This window comes from Neoarius graeffei, chromosome 17 (assembly GCF_027579695.1).
Source record: "Neoarius graeffei isolate fNeoGra1 chromosome 17, fNeoGra1.pri, whole genome shotgun sequence".
Lineage (NCBI taxonomy): Eukaryota > Metazoa > Chordata > Actinopteri > Siluriformes > Ariidae > Neoarius > Neoarius graeffei.
This window is the reverse complement of record NC_083585.1, coordinates 46,748,849-46,763,329: the sequence shown is the minus strand read 5'-3', so window position 1 is coordinate 46,763,329 and position 14,481 is coordinate 46,748,849. Positions and strand designations below refer to the sequence as shown.

General features: G+C 41.0%; 1 protein-coding gene across 1 annotated transcript in view; it reads left to right on the top strand.

Annotated features, from left to right (window-relative positions):
* The window catches only part of clstn2b (calsyntenin 2b), a gene marked incomplete at its 5' end in the record, with an annotated part of 375,601 nt that overhangs the window by 338,023 nt on the left and 23,097 nt on the right, over positions 1-14,481 (top strand). Inside the window, one exon of the mRNA XM_060897678.1 lies at positions 6,688-6,893. Coding sequence (XP_060753661.1) covers positions 6,688-6,893 — 206 coding nt within the window. The remainder of the gene's footprint in view (positions 1-6,687; positions 6,894-14,481) is intronic.

Genomic DNA, 14,481 nt, shown 5'->3' with positions numbered 1-14,481 from the left:
AAACCGTGTGTGTGAGAAGCATTGTAACCAATGTAAAAAGTGATAGTGCATTATTGTTCACTATGCAAAGTCTGAGAAACTGTTACAGAGTCTGGCTGTGAAGGCCCGAATGGTTCGGTACTTTTTTCCAGACAGCAGGAGGGTGAAGAGATTGTGTGAGGGGTGTGTGGGGTCGGCCACAATGCTGGTGGCTTTCCTGATGCAGCATGTGGTGTAAATGTCCTTGATGGAGGGATGAGAAAACCAAAAATAGGTTTGAAAACAGGATATTTTAAAAATGTTTTTTTTTATCCATCCATTATCTGTAACCGCTTATCCTGTGCAGGGTCGCAGGCAAACTGGAGCCTACCCCAGATGACTATGGGCGAGAGGCAGGGTACACCCTGGACAAGTCGCCAGGTCATCGCAGGGCTGACACACAGACAACCATTCACACTCACATTCACACCTACGGTCAATTTAGAGTCACCAATTAACCGAACCTGCATGTCTTTGGACTGTAGGGGAAACTGGAGAACCCGGAGGAAACCCACACAGACAAGGGGAGAACATGCAAACTCGAAAGGCCCCCGTCAGCCACTGGGCTCAAACCCAGAACTTTCTTGCTGCGAGGTGACAGTGCTAACCACTACACCACCGTGCCATCCAAGATAATTATGATATATGCAGACTACATGCTCTCATATAACTTTTAATGCTGAAGTCAACAAATCCAGAAAGTTCCTTGTTGTTCTTGATCATCCTGTGGATGTCTGTGCTGGCACTGCTTACCTGTGTCTCATGGAACAATGCAGACCATCTGTCCATGACTACAGAATGAGTGACTTGTCCCCAAAGAGTTCTTTTCTCTGCTGAAAATACAGTATCAGTCCATCCAGGAACTGCAAGTGTGGATCACACTTTGCATCTCTAAAAGCATGGCCTTTCGAGTCTCCTCTGTTGTAATTGCACTTTGTCCTTCAGGTGGAAATGGCAAGTCATGGATCTCTCCCTTTTTTGGCTTCTTGACTGCCTTGCTGTTTTTCTGTCCCCTCTTTCTCTTATTTGCAAGAACTGCAGAGCTGCATTCAATTTCTGATGGTAATTGCCCATCTTGAATTTCAAGCTGAATACCCAGCAATACCATCCTTTGGCAGAACCCAGGTCTCTGAGATAAGGGCCCGGTCCCACAACACCAATAACTATACCTATGCGTGAATTTAGTTCCAGCCTGGAGCAGTCACACCACAACTATAATCCCGACTATAATATTGGTTGGTCCTGCCACTCAGGGAAATAAATATACATGGTTGTTGGTTTTTGCAGGAAAATGTGCACCCAGTGCACTCCACAGCACACAATGGCTGACAGTGACAGCGAGGAAGAGCTGCTTTTGATGTTCAATTTGCATAGAAGGCACAGCTTGTACAGCTTGTGCTTTTTGTCATAAAGCATGGGATTCTTCAACACTTCTATTATCAGCTTCTCCTCCATGGTGCAACAAGGATGTACAGAGATGCCTGAGGAAAAATAGCACATGCTCAGACAACGTCACATGTAAACAATTAGCTGATTGGTCAGATGTTCTATCGGATCAGGTCCAGGCCTGGAAAAATTGCTCCAGAAGCAATCTCACCGATACAGATAAACCCAGGCCTGAGCTATAGGTATTGTTATCGGTCTGGTGTAACCACCAACTACATAAACTGCAGGAGACCGATTTTTTTCGAGTTATTGTTATAGTTATCAGTATTGTGGGACCGGGCCTTAAGGGTGCTTTGCTACAAGAGCTGTAGCTACACTTTGATAATGGCCTTTACTTGGATAGGCAATGATTTTGGATATCACATCAGCTAGTTTGCCCAGGATTTCACTTTTAACACCCTGGGAGGCGACCATGACGGTTCCATCCTTGGTTTTGGCATCATTTGGTGCACTCAACATCATGTGAGAAATCAGGAATATCAAGAAGACAGAGTCATCTATATCGCCCGCCCTATATACCAACTATATACCAAGTTTCAAGATATTATTTGTCACATTTTTCAAGGTCTGCTGCAGGAAACCAACCCTACCTCTTTACACTGACCTCAGCAACCCATGGCATAAACCCACCGGACCTTTGGTCCAGGTGAGCTAAAAATTAAAATTTCTCACATTTCTTAGTATGAAAAGGCACAAATACATTACTTAATCAACACATATACCAACTTTCAAGACCGTACCACTCATAGTTTTCAAGTTCTGCTCTGGAAACAAAACCTACCCCTAAGACTAACCTGAGTGACTAAGTCTGAAATTGTTTCCATGGAAACATGGAAAAATTTAAAATTTCTCAAATGTCTTAGTATGAAAAGGCACATCTACATCACCTTGTTAACATGTATACCAAGTTTCAAATCCATATCATGAATAGTTTTGGATATATGCTCCGGAAACGAACATTGCTCTTAGAAACTAAGTCAAAATCTATTTTATGTCAATATTTGAATTTTTTTTTTCAAAAATCCAGAATGGCAAAAGGCACCAATTCACCTGTTGCTTGATATGTATACAAAGTGTCATGAAGATATCTTCAGTAGTTTTAAAGATATGGCCCTGAAACAAAAACATGACCGGACGGACGGACGGACACTAGGGTATATCAGTTGCCCTCACTTTCATAAAATCTGATGCATTTTTGTTTGGGTGTTCCTTTTCACCAATAAAGACATCCTGTAAAATGTTTTGACCATATTCAAAAGTCTAATGGTGGCACCATGAGGTTCATTTTTGGGCCAAAAAAACGCTTATTTAATGTTTTCGCGTAAGGTTTGAATCACAATGTTGGACTCCATTTATTGATTCCTTGTGACCCAGAGATCATGTTAAGAACCTTTGCAAGGGATTGAGAAGCATTAATGTGATTCATAATACATTTGTATTGTTTAAAAGTAGTTGAACAATGATTCAATGAACAGCTAAAACTCAAACTGTGCTTGATAATATATTTAGAATATGTACTAAAAATGTGTATCTAAGATATTTGGTATACTCTATAAGGTGCCATAATGTTTCATGAAAAGTGATCGAAATTTTGTCATAAAAGTCATAAAATAGCAGCTTTTTCCATAACTTTGAGCTCCTGGTGCCACCATTAAACTCTTGAATTTTGTCAAAATATTTCACCCAGTGTGTTTTCTTACCAAAAGGAACATAAAAACAAAAATGCATCATGATCGGAGGAACTTTTCATTTTTAGGGGGCAACTGATGCACCCGAATGGACATATTACAGTAGATAACCACTTGAAAGAATGTGCAAAAGCTCAGTGTCTTGGTAGAAACATTACATTGCATCCCACTTTAGTGTTTACTAGTAGTTATTGCCTGTGAACCTGATTTCCTCTGAATGGTGCTATTCACAGGGGCTAAATCGCACCCCATATCTCCTTAGTGACGTAGACTCGGCCCTAGCGGAAGTCTCTAGCGAGGAACGCTGATTGCGAGGTCCCGTACAATTGAAACTCTCAGGTGAGCGGGCGAGTGGGGGAGGGGATTCCCCGCCGAGGCAGTGCGCAGTGTGTTAGCATGAGCATGTAGCCTGTGGGAAATTAATAGTGTGTTGGATTAGCACAAATCCCATGTTTTGGAAAATTGAAAATGTTGTCTTGGGGCCCTCTGGGGTGTCACCAGTCCATGTGCAAAGTATGGAGTATGTGCATCCAGCTGTGTCAAATTGCATAGGTAAACAGACAGAGAGACAGACAGCCTTCCTTTAGTAGTGTAGTATGTATAGATAGATAGATAGATAGATAGATAGATAGATAGATAGATAGATAGATAGATAGATAGATAGATAGATAGATAGATGTAACAACTTTGAAATAAACATGACTGAACTGAAAGAGACTCTGAATGTCTGATGATATTTTCATGGCACAAGATCAGATTTAGTGCCTTTTTAATTGATGCATCCCAAATACCTGGTGGTCCATGCATTTCTCTAACAGATGGGCCAAGGAAATACAGTTTGTCGACAAATGCATAAGAAAATTATTTAAATGTTAAAAAAAGAAAGAAAGATAGGAGCACAATCCTAAGCTGAACACCCAAACAGACGGACCCCGTTTCTATATCCCCCGCCAAACTTTGTTTGGGTCGGGGATAACAAAAGGATCAGGCCTGATCCTGACACTGATGAAGCAGGACTTGGGGGAACTCAAGCTTGCAGTATCTCATGCTGAGTCAGAAACTGAATCAGAAAATGTGAACAAAACTTTTTGTTGCTTGATCGGTTGGTAAATCGTTGATGTTTGTCAAATTGTCAAGCTCATTTCGAAAGTCTGGATGTTCCAACTGTAGAATGAAGTTTCCTCGCAAGCCCAGATTGGTGTGCAGTGCTTCATACAGCTCCTTGATTGACTCACTCTCTAGAGTGAGACACCTTCACCTTATCTCTTGAGGTGACACAGTAACTTGGAGGACTTGGAGAAGCAGTACAGACTACGTGCATGAAATTGTACTTTCCGAGTGAAGACGTGTACGGTCTGCTAAGTGTTAAAACAGTAATATTTTTTATTGATTCTATCCACATTGACTGACTGGATATGAGCAATCGTGCGCTCTGACTGGCTACTCTACTCCTAGTCTATCAGCTCATATACCATGAGCAGAGAAAAACAAAACAGCGAAGCGTGTTGCTGAACCAACCGAGGACAAAATAAAAATTCTACTCGAAAACAAAACCCCAAAAAATATAAAAAAAGCAACAAAATATGGAATAAAAGTATTTGATGGTAAGAACATATCTTTTTTTTTTTTACTTTTCAAGAATTATTGTAGTATTTTTCACAAACTGCTCCTGTCATTTCGCCGGTTTGTTTACGTTCTAAGCGGAAATGATTTTGTCGGACGTTTTGTATAAAGTTTTCATTTTTCGAATTGGCAAAAAATAAAAATGCTCTGTTTCTCAAAATCCAGTGAATGTGGATAGAATAAAACGGTTATTCCAATCAATCTCGTCGTACATGGCTTATAGCCAACTCGGTGCTACGCGCCTCATCAGCTATCAGCTCGTGTACGACTCGATTACGTGGAGTAACTGTTAATTATTTGACATATTTGTTTAAAATACAACTTTAAAAACGCACATTGATAAAACTTGCTGAATTCGTGCTGAATTTATCTCAAGAAGAAAAGAAATATATCACAATGGAAAAATAACTTCGTTCCGCCTGAATAAGTTCCAAATCTGTGCTCAAATCAGAATTTAAGGGAGTTGTACTCAATAACGTACAATATGACTCGGGTAGTCAATGACATGGACAGGCTTTAATTTTCAAACAAATTTTGCATACACTGTACACACACAATCTTGCCTATAAATACCCGGGGGAAATGATGGGAAAATTGTCATTATTGAAGATGCCACGCCTAAGCCAAAATCAACGTGAACAGGCCATCGGGATGTCGCGTGCCGGAAGTACACAGACAGAGGTCGCCCGGCACTTCGGTGTTCATCATTCGACCATTTCCCGTTTGAGTCAGCGTTACAGACAGACAGGGAGCACCAGGGATCGTCCACGCCCTGGTCAGCCTCGAGTCACAACGCCAGTTCAGGATCAGCACATCAGGCTAGCTCACCTCCGTGACAGATTCCTGACACCCTCAGTCACTGCTGCTGAGACCCCTGGACGACGCAGACCCAGAATCTCCAGCATGACGGTCCGAACATGGACCAACTGTCACTTTGAATTTTTTTATTGTGAATTAATTCTTGAGTTTGACAATAAATGTCCTTTATCGATGTTTCAAGATGTGTGTGCATTACATACAATATCATAAATTTCAAATATACGCATGGATCTAAAGTGATATCGTGTTGAATTCCATTGTGCGTTTTTAAAGTTACTTAGTATATTATTTTTCAGCCATGCCTCTGCATATTGTATTATCTTGTAAGATTAGAATTGTGCAAATGAAACGTTTTGGCCAGAAGGTTCTTTTACACTGCAAGCATAAGGAGATGATTGTGACAGTGGCGCCCTTTCCTGCTCCGTAATTACACACTTCTTATATCTTATTCACGAGGGTTGCATATCTGGAAAAACAAATAAACAGAGGTGTTAATTAAGGCTTGTGAACATAATTAAATGTGGTTTCGAGTAATGCTTAATAAGTGTAATTACTGTGAGCAGGGCACTAATTAATTCTGAGAAAGAGGCTGAGATGGAGAGAGAGATTATGTTCTCGGTGCAGAAAAACTCTGGCAGAACGTGTTTGTGTGACAGATGTGTCTTTTTCCATTTCCACTGCATTAACTCGCTGAACAAATCACTGTCGCAACAGTTTGTTTCCCTTGTATGCGCATGTGTCAGTTTGTGCAACCTGTTTTACATGCCTTACTGAGTTTGATTGGACCCATAACTTTGCCAGGGTGTCTAGCTGTGTGTGTTTACTGTGAGCAAGTAATTACTGTGTGTGTCTATATGTGAGCATGTTTTTATATCTTAGAGGAGACCAAACATCCTTACAAGCACATGAATGTCTGAGAATTTTGACCTTGGGTCCCCATAAGGAAAACTGATTTTTTTTTATACAGAAACCGCAAAGAAAGAAAATGTTTCGGATTAGATTTAGGTGTCGTATAACATTAATTAGCTGCATTAATAATCATATCAGTAGAAGGTCCTTACATGGATAGTAAGACAAATGTTTGTGTGTGTAGGTGTTTCGGAGAGGACGTGTGCATCTCTGTTCCTGATATCGACGCAGTCGTCATGGTAATGCAACCAAGTGAACCACGGATCACAATAACAGGAGCGGAGCATCTCAGCATCCCTGCTTCTGACCTTGCCCTTGGCTTGTCATTGTTCAGGGATTTGCATATCAGCAGCACCGTCATGAAGAGCGACCAAACCTCACACAACACAGGTACTGATCAAAAACAAAGAATCTGAAGATTGCTTTCTTTTTTTTTTTTAAAGATTTGCACTGGAGCCATAAGGTTCATATTTCTAACATCTGTTTCCGTCCATACCTAGAGTAGTCAATCCACCATTTTTTTTTATGATGAAAGAGGTGAGAAGCTGAGCGAGGAAAACAGTCCTGAGTTGTTGTTTTTTTAAGTTCACCAGCCCTCATTGAAGCTCAACGAAATCTCACAATTACACATGGGTGCTTGCACATTTCCTGAAAAAATATGGTAGTGTATCAATCTCACTTCTACAAATAAGGACTCCAAATTCTCATTAAAATCAAGATATATTGTGATCTTTAAATGATTTACGAAGCGGCTCTTAGCAATAGTTTCAAACGCATCTCCTCACCGAATACTTTCATTTATTCATCTTTAAAAACCAATTTATCCTGGTCAGCGATCCAGAGGAATTATACACTTCACCATCACCATCAATTCTCAAACGCCACAAAACCCTTAATCTTCAATAATGCTTATAATAATCTAGACACAGGAATAAAAATGAGATAGAGACCGTGACTAAAGTCACAGTAATTTGCGCTAGCTGCTACAAACCAGGACGTCTGGTCACTGTACCCTATAGATCCAGGATGGTAAGAGATAGAGAATGACGCTTAGTGAGGAAAAGTTGTGCCCTGCTACCCTGAACAAAATTTAAAAAAAATAAAGAAAGAAATTTCATGAAAATTGACAGAGTTATAAGTGATTGAAAAAAAAATCCCGTTTGTCATGGATCATTCCGGTTCAGTGATCCAGATCAGCACCAAAAATCATAGCAACGTAATTCAGCCCAGAGGTATTCTTCATGTGAAATTTGGTGATGATGGGTTGAAAAAGCGTCCTAAAAATGTTAGGAGAATAATAATAAGAAGAAGAAGGAAAAGAACTAGATACATACTGTGACAAAATGATTTACTCTAGCTCTGACAAACCAGGACATCTGGTCACCGTACCCTATAGATCCAGAACAGTAAGAGATAGAGAATGACGCTGAGTGAGGGAGAAAAAAGCCAGTTTTTCATAGATCATTCCGGTTCGATGATCCAGATCAGCACCAAAAGTCACAGCAATGTGATTCAGCCCAGAGGTATTTTTCGTGTGAAATTTGGTGATGATGGGTTGAAAACTGAGGGAGAAATAGTGTCCTAAAAACGTTGGAGAATCTCATTATCTCTAGCCGCTTTATCCTGTTCTACAGGGTCACAGGCAAGCTGGAGCCTATCCCAACTGACTACGGGCGAAAGGCGGGGTACACCCTGGACAAGTCGCCAGGTCATCACAGGCCTGACATATAGACACAGACAACCATTCACACTCACATTCACACCTACGGTCAATTTAGAGCCACCAGTTAACCTAACCTGCATGTCTTTGGACTGTGGGGGAAACCGCAGCACCCGGAGGAAACCCACGCGGACACGGGGAGAACATGCAAACTCCGCACAGAAAGGCCCTCGCCGGCCACGGGGCTCGAACCCGAACCTTCTTGCTGTGAGGTGACAGCACTAACCACTACACCACCGTGCCGCCACGTTGGAGAAGAAGAAGAAAGTAGAAAGATCCTGAGTGAGAGTAACAATTTGCAGCAGTGCTCATCTCATCTCATTATCTCTAGCCGCTTTATCCTTCTACAGGGTCGCAGGCAAGCTGGAGCCTATCCCAGCTGACTACGGGCGAAAGGCGGGGTACACCCTGGACAAGTCACCAGGTCATCACAGGCCTGACACATAGACACAGACAACCATTCACACCTACGGTCAATTTAGAGTCACCAGTTAACCTAACCTGCATGTCTTTGGACTGTGGGGGAAACCAGAGCACCCGGAGGAAACCCACGCAGACACGGGGAGAACATGCAAACTCCGCACAGAAAGGCCCTCGCCGGCCACGGGGCTCGAACCCGGACCTTCTTGCTGTGAGGCAACAGCGCTAACCACTACACCACCGTGCCGCCACGTTGGAGAAGAAGAAGAAGAAAGTAGAAAGATCCTGAGTGAGAGTAACAATTTGCAGCAGTGCTGCTAGTGCAAATTAAAAAAAAAAACAAAATCATGATAAGATACATAACCTGCCTTAAGATTCAGTTATTGCTTTTAGGCTCATTATGAGTAAGTAAGTTATAATCCAGTCTAAACACTGAGCTGAGTGTTTGAGAGTCAAGGTTCTTGCTTGAGGGCCCAAGATTGAGTCAGAATCCATTTTATTGGCAAGTCACGCCTGAACACACAAGGAATGTGACTCCAGTTTGCAGTAGCTCTCGCAGACAAATACATGGCACAGAAATTAAGGATGTAAACCATGACAAGAACAATAAATATGTAGCAGTGATGAAGTAATGCCTTCTAATGCACAGACAGTATGTGTGTACTGTAAATATTGAGACACAATACCTATGTATTATAAATTATATATAATAGTTTTTAATCTGATTATCGTTATCATTAAAAGTATTTGTACCATGTTAGCTTGAACACTTAAACAGGTACTGCACACACAAGTGTGTTTTTTGAGCTGCAAACGAAACGTCACTTTTTCTTTTTTTTATAAAAATCTGCATTTTATGGGTTGAAAATGGCTCAAAACACCATCTACTGGTTAAAATCGTCCTGAACGTTGCAAGATCGATGCTGAAGTTAAATCGACCATTTTGTACCATGTCATTTAATTTTTTATTTGTTTTTAAAAAATGTTAATGCCCTCTAATTTGAGGTGGGCATCCCACCTCCGCCAGTCCCCGCCCTTGAGTGGGAGTCCGTGAAGCTGTGCTGGATTTCAAATATATGCTGATTGAGACTCACCTAGCAACTCCTGCTTCACACATCCATACCTGCCTTCCTCCTCAGCCACTTCCCAAATCTACCCCCCAAACCCCTTCCCTATTTTTCTCACTTTTCAAAATGATGCAGTGGGCGGAGTTAGACTCCGAGCTTGGGATGAAGTTACACTTCAACTATAGGCCTATTGAGTCATTTATTTAGTTTATTCTTTCCATTTCATGCCTTTTTTGACTATTTATGGCTGAATTTATTCAATGAATATTAAAATGTAGTTAAAAAGATGTTAGCTGTCCACAGTACCATTCAGAAGTTTGTACACCCGTACTCATTCATAGGTTTTTCTGTATTTTGATTATTTTCTACATTGTAGAACGATACTGAAGACATCGAGACTATAAAATAACACATGGAACAGATATGGAATTATGTAGAAAACAAAAGTGTTAAAAACAAAAAAACAAAAACAAAATACGTTTCATCTTTTAGATTCTTCAAAGTATCCACCATTTACCTTGATGATGCTTTGCTCACTATTGTCATTATCTTAACCAGATTCATGAGGGAGTCACCTGGAATGCTTTTCAATTAACAGCTGTGCCTCATCAAAAGTTAATTAGTGCAATTTCTTGCCTTCTTAATGCATTTGAGATCAAACAGTAAATAGTAAATCATAAAAATACAGTAAATAGTTCTATTCCACAACTGCAGTAATCCATATTATGTCAAGAACCGCTCAACTAAGTAAAGAGAAACGAGATCCATCATTACTTTAAGACATGAAGTGACTTTTAATTAATAACAGTAAAGAAAATCCACTGAATTACAAGGTGTGTCCAAACTTTTGACTGGTCCTGTATATACAGTGGTGCTTGAAAGTTTGTGAACCCTTTAGAATTTTCTATATTTCTGCATAAATATGACCGAAAACATTATCAGATTTTCACACAAGTCCTAAAAGTAGATAAAGAGAACCCAGTTAAACAAATGAGACAAAAATATTATACTTGGTCATTTATTTATTGAGGAAAATGATTCAATATTACATATGGTGGACCCCCAGGAGTAGTCGACCAGCAAAGATCACTCCAAGAGCAAGGCGTGTAATAGTCGGCGAGGTCACAAAGGACCCCAGGGTAACTTCTAAGCAACTGAAGGCCTCTCTCACATTGGCTAATGTTAATGTTCATGAGTCCACCATCAGGAGAACACTGAACAACAGTGGTGTGCATGACAGGGTTGCAAGGAGAAAGCCACTGCTCTCCATAAAGAACATTGCTGCTCATCTGCAGTTTGCTAAAGATCACGTGGACAAGCCAGAAGGCTCTTGGAAAAATGTTTTGAGGATGGATGAGACCAAAATAGAACTTTTTGGTTTAAATGAGAAGCATTATGTTTGGAGAAAGGAAAACACTGCATTCTAGCATAAGAACCTTATCCCATCTGTGAAACATGGTGGTGGTAGTATCATGGTTTGGGCCTGTTTTGCTGCAATTGGGCAAGGACGGCTTGCCATCATTGATGGAACAATGAATTCTGAATTATACCAGCGAATTCTAAAGGAAAATGTCAGGACATCTGTCCATGAACTGAATCTCAAGAGAAGGTGGGTCATGCAGCAAGACAACGAACCTAAGCACACAAGTCGTTCTACCAAAGAATGGTTAAAGAAGAATAAAGTTAATGTTTTGGAATGGCCAAGTCAAAGTCCTGACCTTAATCCAATCGAAATGTTGTGGAAGGACCTGAAGCGAGCAGTTCATGTGAGGAAACCCACCAACATCCCAGAGTTGAAGCTGTTCTGTACGGAGGAATGGGCTAAAATTCCTCCAAGCCGGTGTGCAGGACTGATCAACAGTTACCGGAAACGTTTAGTTGCAGTTATTGCTGCACAAGGGGGTCACACCAGATACTGAAAGCAAAGGTTCACATACTTTTGCCACTCACAGATATGTAATATTGGATCATTTTCCTCAATAAATAAATGACCAAGTATAATATTTTTGCCTCATTTGTTTAACTGGGTTCTCTTTATCTACTTTTAGGACTTGTGTGAAAATCTGACGATGTTTTAGGTCATATTTATACAGAAATATAGAAAATTATAAAGGGTTCACAAACTTTCAAGCACCACTGTATTTCTTTGATGTTAGGAAAGTAAAACATACCTGTACACTGAGTAATTTTATTATACATGAATGAACTCAAAGCATTCTCCCTTTACCTTGAATAATAGCGAGGGCACCACATCAGTGCATCTTTCAAGCATGAAAATCTGAAGGAGACAAGACACGAGTGAAAGGGAAAGGGAAGGGCAAGGGAAAGTGGGTGGGGCGTGCAGGATGTCAGTCAATATTAGAGAGCTCAGAACACCTGCACAGATGCCAGTCATTCCCGATTCAAGTCATTAGTGGTCAGGGTTTGGGAAAGAAGACTAACTCTTACACGTTTTCGAGTGATAACTAGTAGCTGTGGGGATCCTATGCAAAATTCAGAAAGGTTGGCATGCTATTCAAAGCCGCTAAGGTCCTCGAGTTGCAGTTCTAATATGAAAGACTATTTTATATTTGTTTTGACGTGTTAATTGGGAAGTTAAGTCTTATTATAAGAATGCCACCTGCCAAAATAGTCCTTTGTTCTTTCTCTCTCTCTCTCTCTCTCTCTCTCTCACACACACACACACACTGTTGTTTGCACCGCAGGCGTATGCCATGAGGGAAACAAACCTTGAAAATCAAGTCAGTCTAACCCAGTTGTTTTATTCCTGGGGCAAGCTTGGATCAACCATGCCTCACAGCAACAGCAGGTCTTGGGCAATGCTGCATCCAAGGGTGACACCCCAGTTACAGGGTTCAAAACTACACTCCGGGCATAAATTTTTCATCTGTGAGCGACCTGGAAGCCATGTTATTATACATGCCAGCCAGCCAACCAGCCAAAAGGGCACTTGGACAGTCTGAAGGCAGAAGTGCGTGAGGTCAAGCCCCATTTAGGTTTATCTTGCTGGAACTCCTATATAACAGAGCATGAAAAAAATACGGGGGCGGCACGGTGGTGTAGTGGTTAGCGCTGTGGCCTCACAGCAAGAAGGTCCAGGTTCGAGCCCCGTGGCCGGCGAGGGCCTTTCTGTGCGGAGTTTGCATGTTCTCCCCGTGTCCGCATGGGTTTCCTCCGGGTGCTCCGGTTTCCCCCACAGTCCAAAGACATGCAGGTTAGATTAACTGGTGACTCTAAATTGACCGTAGGTGTGAATGTGAGTGTGAATGGTGGTCTGTGTCTCTGTGTCAGCCCTGTGATGACCTGGCGATTTGTCCAGGGTGTACCCCGCCTTTCGCCCGTAGTCAGCTGGGATAGGCTCCAGCTCGCCTGCGACCCTGTAGAACAGGATAAAGCGGCTAGAGATAATGAGATGAGATGAAAAAAAATACCCTTGTGTTTTCCACAGTAAAATACGACTAGATTAGGGATGATATGACTCGCTATTTTTAGCTTGTTTTATAAAGAATGTGTCAAACTGTCCTTCAGCACAAGCTACAAATTAATTTTCCAGCTACAGAGCTTCTTTCTTTACGCTACACAGTTAATAATAAAAGGAAACTCGCCAATTCTGAAACTGACAGCGTGCAGCATAGTGTTGACACTCCGTCTACGTTAATGTAACGTCTACAGCAGCGTCCAGGACAGTGCAAGGATTTTATTTAAATATTCTATCGCTTTAATGGTTAATAAATGTAACAGCAGAAGGAATTACTTCATGACTATCTAGGACTTGCACACACTTCTCCATTTCATGCAAAGTAATTTCAAAGTGTTAATGGTGCATTAAAGCAAAGGAAAATAGACTAATCCCAGCATCGTCTTGTGCAGTTGATCAGAGAATTGGATTCATCAAGTGTGAAATCATTTATCACATACAGAGTACACTTAGCCAGCGTTCTTTACTGTCTGTCTCACTGTTTTTCCATCACCCTAATTCGTTGGCATGTCTACAGTGGCAAGTATTAAAGGTCTCATTGCATCGTTTTTTCATTAATTGTGCGGTGGTCGCTAGTATGAATGAATGCCCTGTGAGCCGGTTTTGGTGAAAAAAAAAATGCTGTGGTTCTCCTGTTTCAGGCTGTTCTAGTTTGGTGGAGGAGTGGGTGGCGGGAGAACGACAGGATTTCAGCTCTTACTCATTAATATTCATGACATGTAAACGTGTTACCTCTGATTGGCTAACAGCACTGTGACGCTACCTCCAGTGAGTCAGAACAAGCGGATGTGGGTGTCTTACTACAGCGAGAGAGAAGGAACAAATATTGCGTGCTGATGTCATTGAGGTGCGACGCGAGGAAATAAGAAAAATTTCAACAAATGTTTGGGTTTTTACTAAACAAACAAATGAATAAAATGAACGAGTGACTTAAAAAAAAAGAATGTGGGTGTCTTTGTAAAAACTGTTTTGATTGGCTATTATGGTCTCGACGTCGATGGTTTGACCAATAACAATGTAGATAACACGAATTTTACATCACATTCAACGAGATTTAAACGAGACTAAAGATGGCGACTTACAAATAATGTGTAAACATCGTTGGAGTTAATAAAGTTTGAACAGCATGAAGGAACATACCCCAACCCCCCGAAATTAATAATAAAAAAATTCTCAACGGATTTGGCATAATATAAAAAGGTCGTTTTTTACTCAGAAAAAGCGGAAAACTCTCATCCCTGCCTCGCTTGTGACCATGTCCTGCATGCTAACGTGGAGAATATGAACATGATA